The 12,230-nt window shown below is 43.0% G+C and overlaps 1 protein-coding gene across 1 annotated transcript in view; it reads left to right on the forward strand.

The window, feature by feature from the left end:
• Positions 1-12,230, forward strand: part of LOC106593346 (leucine-rich repeat serine/threonine-protein kinase 1) — a 108,164-nt gene that overhangs the window by 78,235 nt on the left and 17,699 nt on the right. Inside the window, exons 27-32 of the mRNA XM_045689475.2 lie at positions 1-43; positions 223-362; positions 631-768; positions 7,601-7,795; positions 9,522-9,673; positions 11,307-11,424. The exon at positions 1-43 is cut by the window's left edge and continues 155 nt beyond it. Coding sequence (XP_045545431.2) covers positions 1-43; positions 223-362; positions 631-768; positions 7,601-7,795; positions 9,522-9,673; positions 11,307-11,424 — 786 coding nt within the window. The remainder of the gene's footprint in view (positions 44-222; positions 363-630; positions 769-7,600; positions 7,796-9,521; positions 9,674-11,306; positions 11,425-12,230) is intronic.

Raw genomic sequence — 12,230 nt, forward strand, 5'->3', positions numbered from 1 at the left:
CCCCTGGGCAGCCTCAACATTGTGCTGGAGGACAGACATAAAGGTATGAAGAGGTAGAAAGAGAGAGAGACAAAGACTGACACACCAGACAGGCAGACAGGGAGAGAGACGGCGAGAGAGAGAGATCCACAGCTAGAGATCCCCAATGCTGAGAATCTTCTCTACTCAAGTTAAGAAAACAATTTAAACTTGCCCTTTTAACTCCACCCCCCTCCCCATCAGGCTCCAGGTACATGCCTCTGGGTCACATGCTCACCTTCAAGGCAGCCTATCAGATCGCAGCGGGGCTGGCCTACCTGCACAGGAAGAACATCATCTTCTGTGACCTCAAGTCAGACAACATCCTGGTGTGGTCCCTGGAGGTAGGTGTTTAGTATGAAGGGCAGAATTCCAAATCGACCCCTAGCCACTATGTCTGGGTTGTTCAATTCCAGTCCTGGAAAGCCAAAACACTTCAGTTTTTTTGTTTTTACCTGGTAGTTAAATGCACTCACCTGGTGTCCCAGGTCTGAATCAGTCCCTGATGAGAAGGAGAGGATGAAAACCAGAAGTGTTTTGGCCCTCCCAGTAGTAAAAATAGTGTTGCATGTTTGTGTGAAGTTGGCGTAATCCTTCTTTGCCTCATCCTAGGTGTGTGACCCGGTGAATATCAAGCTGTCGGACTACGGCATCTCGCGCCAGTCCTTCCACGAGGGGGCACTGGGGGTGGAGGGCACGCCGGGGTACCAGGCCCCCGAGATACGCCCAGGCATCGTTTATGATGAGAAGGTAGATGATTAGAAGGTCTATGGTGGCAGGTAACCTAGCGGTTAAGAGCGTTGGGCCAGTAACCGAAAGGTCGCTGGTTCGAATTCCTGAGCTGACTTGGTGAAAAATCTGTCAAGGTGCTCTTGAACAAGGCACTTAACCCTAATTGCTCCTGAAAGTCGCTCTGGATAAGAGCGTCTGCTAAATAACTTGAATGTCAATGTGTAATGTAAGGTAGTGCCTACCACACCTGGGGTCAACTACATACATATATTACATACAAATACTTAATCTGTACTTGATTGACTCTGCCTGGTACAAAGGAACCAATGGAATAGTCCCAATAGGGACTCACTACAATCTTCAAACTGTCTTTATTTGTTCTATAGGTTGTTCTTTTAGTATAACATACAACTGTATACCTATTTATGTCTGTGTGGTGGTATTTTTTTATATTTTATTTTACCTTTATTTAACTAGGCAAGTCGGTTAAGAACAAATTCTTATTTTCAATGACGGCCTAGGAACAGTGGGTTAACTGCCTTGTTCAGCTCAGGGATTTGATCTTGCAACCTTTCGGTTACTAGTCCAATGCTCTAACCACTAGGCTACCTGCCCTATGTGGTAACTGTACTGACCAACATTTCCTTGTATTTAGGCTAGTGCTATTGACTGTAGGGTAATGTTACTGACTGTATCATTTAGGGTAATGTTAATGACTAACATTTAGGGTAATATTACTGACTGTATCATTTAGGGTAATGGTACTGAATATCATTTAGGTACCCCCGACGGCATTGCGCGTACCTCAGTTTGGGAATACCTGCCCTAAATGATAGTCACATTTTTATAAAATAAATAAAAAATATATATATTTATTTTGTATTTTTGTTTTGGGGAAGAAAAAAAATCTTCACATTTTCATTTATATTTTCCAACGGGGCTATACATTTGGGTAAGGTTTTTTTTCTCACCTGAGTAGCCTCGTTTCACTGCCAAAAAATGTAATTGAACTATCTAGTGTTCAGCGAAATACAACACAATGTCAAATACAGGTAGCCTAGTCAAATAATTAACATCCAATCACATTAACCGTTACTCTCGCGCAGGAATTCCACTAACGGTCCATATGTAGCCAAACGTAGCTGCTGCTCATTTCAGTTTACTCTAAAATGTATAAATGGCTAAAAAAACGTAAGGCCAGCGTCCATAGAGACGCATACCAGCAGTACTACACCTGCACCTGTCGACGACACAAGTTGTTCTGCTTCCATGAGCACATCCAATGCTAGCATCAGTAATTCTACATTTGTTGTTAGTCCAGCTAGCATGGACACTGACAGTTGTGAATCTGATGCAGCCGAAGAGCTACTGCCCCCTTATCCAGGAAAGCACCGAACAACAGAATGGGACGTTGGACCATCGAAGAGGTGCAAATATGATAACTACATTGATTTGGGGTTCTCTTATATTGGGAGTAGTGCCTTTCCTCAGCCACAGTGTGTTATATGTGCAAAAGTACTGTCTCACAACTCGATGAAACCTTCACTCTTGCGCAGACATTTTGAAACAAAACATGCCAATTTGAAAAATAAGCCATGGGAGTTTTTGGAGTGAGAATTAAGATGACTTTCATGTATAAAAGTAACAGATACCATTAATAAGAAGGGGCTAGAAGCATCTTATATGGTGAGCTACCGAGTGGCTAGGACAGGCTAGCCCCATGCTATTGTGGAGGACTAAATTGTTCTTGCTACCGCAGATATGGCTGGGACAATACTGTGGGAAAAGGCCAAAGAAACTATACAGACAATTTCTTCATCAAACAACACTGTTTCACGACGCATCAGTGACATGGCAGGAGATCTTTTGAAACAATTACTGCTTCGCATACAAGCCAGTGAATTCTATGCGTTACAGCTGACTGAGTCAACAGACATGGCGGGCCTGGCACAGCTCCTGGTATATGTCCGTTACGTTTATGGGAGGCCAATTAAGGAAGACATCCTCTTCTGGAAACCAGGACAACAGGAGAGGATATTTTTAAAGTACTGGACAGCTTTGTGACATCAAATGGACTTTGGTGGTCAAGATGTGTGGGTATCTGTACTGATGGCACAAAAGCCATGACAGGGAGACATAGTGGAGTGGTAACGCGCGTGCAAGCAGTTGCTCCCGACGCCACTTGGGTACACTGCAGCATCGACCGAGAGGCTCTTTCTGCCAAGGGAATGCCTGACAGCTTGAAAGACGTTTTGGACACTACAGTGAAAATGGTTAACTTTGTTAAAGCAAGGCCCCTGAACTCTCGTGTATTTTCAGCACTATGCAATGATATGGGCAGCGACCATGTAAAGCTTTTACAACATAAAGAAGTGCGCTGGTTGTCAAGGGACAAAGTATTGACACGTTTTTTTTAAATTGAGAGACGAGCTTAATGTTTTCTCTACTGACCATAATTTTCACTTGTTTGACCGCTTGCATGATGACAAGTTTCTCACACGACTGGCCTATCTGGGTGATGTTTTTTCTCGCCTGAAAGATCTGAATCTAGGATTACAGGGACTCTCCAACTATATCCAATGTGCGGGACAAAATTGAGGCTATGATTAAGAAGTTGGAGCTCTTCTCTGTCTGCATTAACAAGGACAACACTCAGGTCTTTCTATCATTGTATGATTTTTGTGTGCAAATGAACTCAAGTTTACAGACAATGTCAAATGTGATATGGAGAAACACCTGAGTGAGTTGGGTGCGCAATTACGCAGGTACCTTCCCGAGACGAATGACACAAACAACTGGATTCGTTATCCCTTTCATGCCCTGCCTCCAGTCCACTTACCCGAGAGCCTCATCCAAATTGCAACAAGTGGTTCTGTGAAAATTGAATTTAATCAGAAGCCACTGCAGATTTCTGGATTGGGCTGCGCTCAGAGTATCCTGCCTTGGTAAATCACGCTGTTAAGACACTGATGCCCTTTGCAACCACGTACCTACAGTATGTGAGAGTGTATTCTCGGCCCTCACTAGCATGAAAACTAAATACAGGCACAGACTTTGTGTGGAAAAGAATTTAAGACTGAGACTCCAATACAACCCAACATTGCAGAGTATGTGCATCCTTTGAAGCACAACCTTCTCATTAACCTGTGGTGAGTTATTCACAATTTTTGATGAACAAATAAGGTTTTATATGTAAGATGGTTAAATAAAGAGCAAAATTATTGATTAAGATTACAATTTGTGCACTGGTCCTATAAGAGCTTTTTGTCACTTCCCACGAGCCGGGTTGTGACAAACTCGCACTCATTCTTATGTTTAATAAATGTATCGTATAGTGTGTGTGTGTGTGTGTGGCAGGCTTACAATGATGGCAAAAAACAACATTTGAGAGTACGCTGACCCTGGTGCTAGAGGGGGTACGCAGCTGGAGGTTGAATGTTTGAAGGGGTATGGGACTATAAAACGTTTGGGAACCACTGATTTAGGGTAACGGTACTGACTGTATCATTTAGGGTAATGGTACTGACTGTATCATTTGCTGTAACATAACTGACTGTATCATTTAGGGTAATGGTACTGACTGTATCATTTAGGGTAATGGTACTGACTATCATTTAGGGTAATGGTACTGACTGTATCATTTAGGGTAATGGTACTGACTATCATTTAGGGTAACGGTACTGACTATCATTTAGGGTAACGGTACTGACTGTATCATTTGCTGTAACATAACTGACTGTATCATTTAGGGTAACAGTTATGACTGTATCGTTTGCTGTAACATAACTGACTTGTATTGACATGATTTCTTTAATTCCATGCAGTATCTATATACACTGTGTGTATAAAACATTCAGAACACCGTCCCTAATATGGAGTTGCACCTCCCCATATGTTTTACTCTCAGAACAGCCTCAATTTGTCAGGGCATGGACTCTGTCAAAGCGTTCCATAGGGATGCTGGTCCATGTTGACTCCAATGCTTTCCACAGTTGTCAAGTTTTCTGGATGTCTTTTGGGTGGTTGACCATTCTTGATGAACACGGGAAACTGTTGAACGTGAAAAACCCAGTTCTTGCAGTCCTTGACACAAACCAGTGCACCTGGCACCTACTACCATACTTGTTCAGAGGCTGTTAAATATTTTGTCTTGCCCAGTCACCCTCTGAATAACACACATACACAATCCATGTCTCAACTGTCTCAAGGCTTAAAAATACTTCTTTAACCTGTTTCCTCTCCTTCATCTACACTGATTGAAGTGGATTTAACAAGTGACATCAATAAGGGATCATAGCTTTCACCTGGATTCACCTGGTCAGTCTATGTCATGGAAAGAGCAGGTGTTCTTACTGTTTAGTCCACTCAGTGTACACCTATATAATTAGTAGGTCCCTATGTTACACCATATACATATCCTGTTTTATGTGGGTATGCGGCCCTCAGAGAAAAGGACTTGTGTGGATTTATGGGAAGGTGGCTGTGTTGTTATGACTGGTCACTTCCTCTTTTGGACATGTCACTTTAGTGTCTGATTAGTAACATGTGTCTGATTAGTAACATGTGTGTGCTGCTGCAAGTGAAATGTAAGGAAATGAGATGTGTGTTTTACTGTGCAGTATGTCTGGGTACCATATTTTTACACAGTATGTGTCCATACAGCATGTAGAGTATATCATTTACCACATGTCTATGACTAAAGCATCCATTCCCTAATGCCTGTATGAGTGTACTGGACGTACAGTAATATCCCATAGCCTACCCGTCTGAGGTGAAGTGTTCCCGTAAATGACAAGTTTCTTGTGGAATATATTCTATTGTATACTGGAATTTATTCAACTTGCCCTCTATGTTGGTTAGGTGGGCAATTAGCTCCTGCTTTTTCTGCTCATTAGCCAATCATCTCTCGTCCTGATATGAATTATCCAATTAACTCTCCCTCTGTGGTTGCTCATCAGGCAATCGACTCCCAGTCTGATATGTATTAGTCAACCATGAATTAGCCAACTACGGTATGAAGCCAACCAACCAACTCTGTCTCTGTGTACTTTAATCCTATGGGCTTTTATGTCCTCATTTTAATGAGCCTTTCCAACATGGCTGTCTACCATCTCTGGGCTCCACTCTCTCTAGGGGGTCAGGGCTGGCTTAGCAGGGCTTTTAAGTGGTTTGACGCGCACACACACACACACACACACACACACACACACACTGGTTTGACTGTTTTTCTAGGGGGTTAAATCTCCTTTGACCCTCCAACTCAATTGAGCATCCTCTCAAAGGGAAGTGAGAGGTGACTTTAAACCATCACGTCAATACTCTGACCCTGTTCTGCTGTTAAACTCTCACGTCTATACTCTGACCCTGTTCTGCTGTTCTCAGCCAATCATGTCCCTCCTGCCATACATTAATCCTTTTTGGTTCCTCTTTGATTTAACTTCAAATGAAGTTTCAGGATGTAGTTATTGTAATACTGCAGGAAGAGATGGAGAGGAAAGAGAGAGTGACTAAAATGGAAAGACAGAGATGGAGAAAGAGGGGGAGAAAAAGCGAGAGATGGCGAGAGGGAGAAAGAGCAAGAGAGAGCTGGAGAGAGTAAAATGGAAAGAGAGAGATGGAATACCAGACATTCTGTGTACTTAACTAATCTATAAACGGGGTATACATAAATAGTGTGTAATATAATAGTATAATATTCAACAACCCATATTTTCTTTGGCAACATTGGATTTCCCCTGTCATACCAATGCTAGAGATTGATGACAGACAGAGAATGTACCATAGAGAATATACCATGACCCTTACTGTAGCCCCTCTGACTCCGAGTTCCACGGACGTTGAGGATTCTCAGAATAGTTGCCAAGTGATGTCATCGTGGCGAGGAGCCAGGACTGCTACCGTAACGCTAACAGAGCGTGGAAACTCACCACTCCGGTGCATTTTGGCCCCATCTGTCTGCGCTGCGTTAAATAAACCCTGGGAAGAAAGCCACAGTGGGCTGTTCATCTCAAGCTCATGGCCATTCATAGAAAGGAATTCAAGTTGGACTATTTCTTGGACTGAAAATAGGCTGTTTTGTGTTCCATCACCAAGCTGAATGGCCTTCATAGATAACATTAGAGTCTGACTATTACAATGGGATGACGTGTGTGTGTGTGTGTGTGTGTGTGTGTGTGTGTGTGTGTGTGTGTTTCAATTCAATTGAAGAAGCTTTATTGGCATAGAAACGTACATTGCCAAGGCAATTAAATCAATATAGAAATATATACACTGACTGTACAAAACATTAAGAACACCTTTCTAATATTGAGTTGCAACCCCCCTCCTCAATTTGTCAGAACATGGACTACAAGGTGTCAAAAGCGTTCCACAGGGATGCTGGTCCATGTTGACTCCAATGCTTTCCACAGTTGTGTCACGTTGGCTGGATGTCTTTTGGATAGTGGACCATTCTTGATACACAAAGGAAACTGTTGAGCATGAAAAACCCAGCAGCGTTGCAGTTCTTGACACAAACTGGTGTGCCTGGCACCTATTACCATACCCTGTTCAAAGGCACTTAAATGTTTTGTCTTGCCCATTCACCCTCTGAATGGCACACATACACAATCCATGTCTCAATTGTCTCAAGGCTTAAAACTCCTTCTTTACCCTGTATCCTCCTCCCCATCTACACTGATTTTGAAGTGTTTTTAACAAGTGACATCAATAAGGGATCATAGCTTTCACCTGGTCAGTCTATGTCATGGAAAGAGCAGGTATTCTTAACGTTTTGTACATTGTGTATATAACATATTAAATTAATCTCCCATTCTCTTTCTCTCTCTCTCTTTCACACTCACTCACCCAGGTGGATATGTTCTCGTATGGGATGGTTGTGTATGAGTTGCTGTCAGGTTGTAGGCCTGCGTTGGGCCAGCACCAGCTCCAGATAGCTAAGAAGCTGTCTAAAGGGATCCGTCCCACCCTGGGAAACCCAGAGGAAGTCCAGTTCCACTGTCTGCATGGCCTGATGATTGAGTGCTGGGACACTAAGCCTGAGAAGGTGAGGGGCTGTGGGCTGGGACGCCAATACACTTTTCACACTAGTGAGCCAAGCTGTGCTGGCTTGGATATGCTCTTTTTAAAAAGGAAAGTGTGATGACTAATCCGCACCACTATAATGCTATCATGCTGTCTTTCATATATCTAGATGTGTATTAACAACTGATATTACAATGCTCTGTGGCTTACAGCAGGGATTGTCAACTAGATTCAACCATGGGCCGATTTTCTTTCTAAAGTGGATAGTCAGGGGGCCGGAAACATAACTACAAATAATTTGTAGAATTCAAGTTGACCACAAGAAGCCCAAACAGATATAATGTTTGACTAAAACTTAATAATTTTAAACCTTGCTTACATTTGTATACAATCACATATACAATACATGACCAAAAGTATGTGGACACCTGCTCGTCGAAAACCTCATTCCAGAATCATCGGCATTAATATGGAGTTGGACCCCCCTTTGCTGCTATAACAGCAGTCTTCTGGGAAGGCTTTTCACTAGATGTTGGAACATTGCTGTGGGGACTTGCTTCCATTCAGACATGAGCATTAGTGAGGTTAGGCACTGATGTTGGGTGATTAGGCCTGGCTTGAAGTCGGCGTTCCAATTCATCCAAAGGTGTTCGATGGGGTTGTGGTCAGGGCTCTGTGCAGGCCAGTCAAGTTCTTCCACACCGATCTCGACAAACAATTTCTATATGGACCTTGCTTTGTGCACAGGGACATTGTCATGCTGTTGCCACAAAGTTGGAAACACAGAATCATCTAGAATGTTGTTGTATGCTGTAGCGTTAAGATTTCCTTTCACTGGAACTAAGGGACCTAGCCCGAACCATGAAAAACAGCCCCAGACCATTATTCCTCCTCCACCAAACTTTACAGTTGGCACTATGCATTCGGGCAGGTAGCGTTCTCCTGGCATCTGCCAAACCCAGTTTCGTCTGTCGGACTGCCAGATGGTGACGTGTGATTCATCACTCCGAAGAACGCGTTTCCACAGCTCCAGAGTCCAATGGCTGCTGCCGACGCTTGGCATGGTGATCTTAGACTTGTGTGCTGCTGCTCGGCCTTGGAAACCCATTTCATGAAGCTCCCAACGAACAGCTCTTGTGCTGACGTTGCTTCCAGAGGCAGTTTGGAACTCGGTAGTGAGTGTTGCAACCGTGGACAGACCATTTTTATGTGCTACACGCTTCAGCACTCGGCGGTCCCGTTCTGTGAGCTTGCGTGGCCTACCACTTCACGGCTGAGCCGTTGTTGCTCCTAGACGTTTCCATTTCACAATAACAGCACTTACAGTTGACCGGGGCAGCTCTAGCAAGGCAGAAATTTGACGAACTGACTTGTTGGAAAGGTGGTATCGTAAGACGGTGCCACATTTAAAGTCACTGAGCTCTTCTGTAAGGCCATTCTACTGCCAATGTTTGTCTATGAAGATTGCATGGCTGTGTGCTCGATTTGATACACCTGTCAGTAATGGGTGTGGCTGAAATAGCCGAATCCACTAATTTGAAGGGGTGTCTACATACATTTTTATATACAGTACAGTATATCTCTCTATTATGCATGGGAATACTTGGGGCTGGTTTGCTGGTGTTTTTACAGTCTTTTGTGTCCAACATTCTTTTTGCTCAGATAAAATCACCAATCCACTGGCCACCAATTGGGGAACCCTGGCTTACAGTATGACATAGTGACTGTGTGTCTCTCTCTTGATCCAGAGGCCCCTGGCCATGCAGTGTGTGAGGCAGATGCGGGAGCCCAGTTTCCCATGTCTGAGGTACCTGCTGGCCTGTGACACACACTCCCAGCTCTTCCTGTCCCACTTGCAGGGACACAGCGCTGTCTTCTGGGACGGGGACAAGGACGACAGGTTGGTTTCTCTTTGTGTTGATTTCAGAGGTTTTCCTGGCCCAAAAAGTCTCAGTGTAGACTTCCTGAGGATCTGAGGGTGTATTTAAGCTGCTTATGCTTGGACTCTCATAAAGAGCAGTGGAGGCAGAACACACACACACACACACACATACATACTCTGCACATACCTCTCTGAGAGTAACACACACACACTCCTGTCCTGTAATAAAGCTCCCAGGTGGAAAGTAATTGCTTTAGTGTTGATCTCCCCCTGTGTGTGACTGTGTGTGCTTAGGGACTGGGAGATAATCTCACTACGATAAAGGCAGCTTTCATCGCTCCATACAGGTGGTGCTAATGACTGCTATTGCCTGCAGCTGTCCTGCTGTTAACCCCATAGAGATCCTTTGTAATTCTAATACCCCCTCAGAGGTATTGCGCCAGGGCTTCCAGCATGGGAACCGACCATGAGAATGACATGATAATTGTTAGCAGGTACTACTCCGCCAGGGGAAGAAGGAGAAAGATTGAATACTGTCCTAACTCTGTGTCAGGGTAACACGGTTAAATGGTGTGTATTGTCTCAGTATGACTTGTTGGACTACTGTGTGTGTGTGTGTGTGTGTTCTAGATACTCTGCGATAGTGAATGTGTGTTGTCCTATAGGAACTAGTGTGATAGTGAATGTGTGTTGTCTTATAGGAAGTACAGTGTGATAGTGAATGTGTGTTGTCCTATAGGAACTACAGTGTGATAGTGAATGTGTGTTGTCCTATAGGAACTACAGTGTGATAGTGAATGTGTGTTGTCCTATAGGAACTACAGTGTGATAGTGAATGTGTGTTGTCTTATAGGAACTACAGTGTGATAGTGAATGTGTGTTGTCTTATAGGAACTACAGTGTGATAGTGAATGTGTGTTGTCTTATAGGAATTACAGTGTAGTAGTGAATGTGTGTTGTCCTATAGGAACTACAGTGTGATAGTGAATGTGTGTTGTCTTATAGGAACTACAGTGTGATAGTGAATGTGTGTTGTCTTATAGGAACTACAGTGTGATAGTGAATGTGTGTTGTCCTATAGGAACTACAGTGTGATAGTGAATGTGTGTTGTCTTATAGGAATTACAGTGTAGTAGTGAATGTGTGTTGTCCTATAGGAACTACAGTGTGATAGTGAATGTGTGTTGTCTTATAGGAACTACAGTGTGATAGTGAATGTGTGTTGTCTTATAGGAACTACAGTGTGATAGTGAATGTGTGTTGTCCTATAGGAACTACAGTGTGATAGTGAATGTGTGTTGTCCTATAGGAACTACAGTGTGATAGTGAATGTGTGTTGTCCTATAGGAACTACAGTGTGATAGTGAATGTGTGTTGTCCTATAGGAACTACAGTGTGATAGTGAATGTGTGTTGTCCTATAGGAACTACAGTGTGATAGTGAATGTGTGTTGTCCTATAGGAACTACAGTGTGATAGTGAATGTGTGTTGTCCTATAGGAACTACAGTGTGATAGTGAATGTGTGTTGTCCTATAGGAACTACAGTGTGATAGTGAATGTGTGTTGTCCTATAGGAACTACAGTGTGATAGTGAATGTGTGTTGTCCTATAGGAACTACAGTGTGATAGTGAATGTGTGTTGTCCTATAGGAACTACAGTGTGGTGAACGTAGAGAAGGGTCAGGTAGAGGTGAAGAGGATGCCGTGTCCAGGAACCAGGCTGAGCTGTCAGATGAAGATGGACAACACCTTATGGACTGCCACAGAGGTTGGCCAAGCAATCACTAACACTGGGGTTGTCCAAACAATCACTAACACTGGGGTTGGAGTTGGCCAAACAATCACTAACACTGGGTTTCCTATGGACATTAGAGTAGAATACTTATATTTATTCATACATGTTCTTTGCATCTGACAGTTTACTTAAATGTGAGTTTACATAAACACTGGGGGTGGGTTTGGCCAAACTATCCTTAACACTGGATTTACATTGCAAGTTTACAGTTTACATAGCCCTCTGTCGCAATGGAACTCAGCATGACATAAAACCTCAGACATAAAGGCATGAGCCTTCTTAGGCGGATTTTGTTATGTAACCAATGTACATGTTGACACCATGTCAGTACAATTGCTCTCACCATACCATAAGTATGTTCATCTCTAGTCTAACCTGTGGCTTTGTAGTGTGTACGCTTAGGCTGAGTTTTGTTGCTGTCATGTTACCTGGTGAAGCAGCGTAAAGTCTAGTGATAACATGTTTGGGGAGGGTCATTGGGAACTGCCAGGAATACACTGGTACTTATGGAATTAGGGTACATGTTAAAGAATAAATGGGTATTTATATACAAAATGATCATTGGCAATATTTTTTAAGTATTTCTCTGCCCATGAAATGGAAGCTTATAACATTATCCACCTTGAGTAGATTATGTATATCTGTATACATTTAGTTTCTGTAAGTGTGTGATCGTGCGTGTACTGTACCAATCAAAAGTTTGGACACACCTACTCATTCAAGGGTTTTTCTTTATTCTTACTATTTTCTACATTGTAGAATAATAGTGAAGATGTCAA

The sequence above is a fragment of the Salmo salar genome, chromosome 11 (genome assembly GCF_965601325.2).
Source record: "Salmo salar chromosome 11, fSalSal1, whole genome shotgun sequence".
In the NCBI taxonomy this organism is placed as follows: Eukaryota; Metazoa; Chordata; class Actinopteri; order Salmoniformes; family Salmonidae; genus Salmo; species Salmo salar.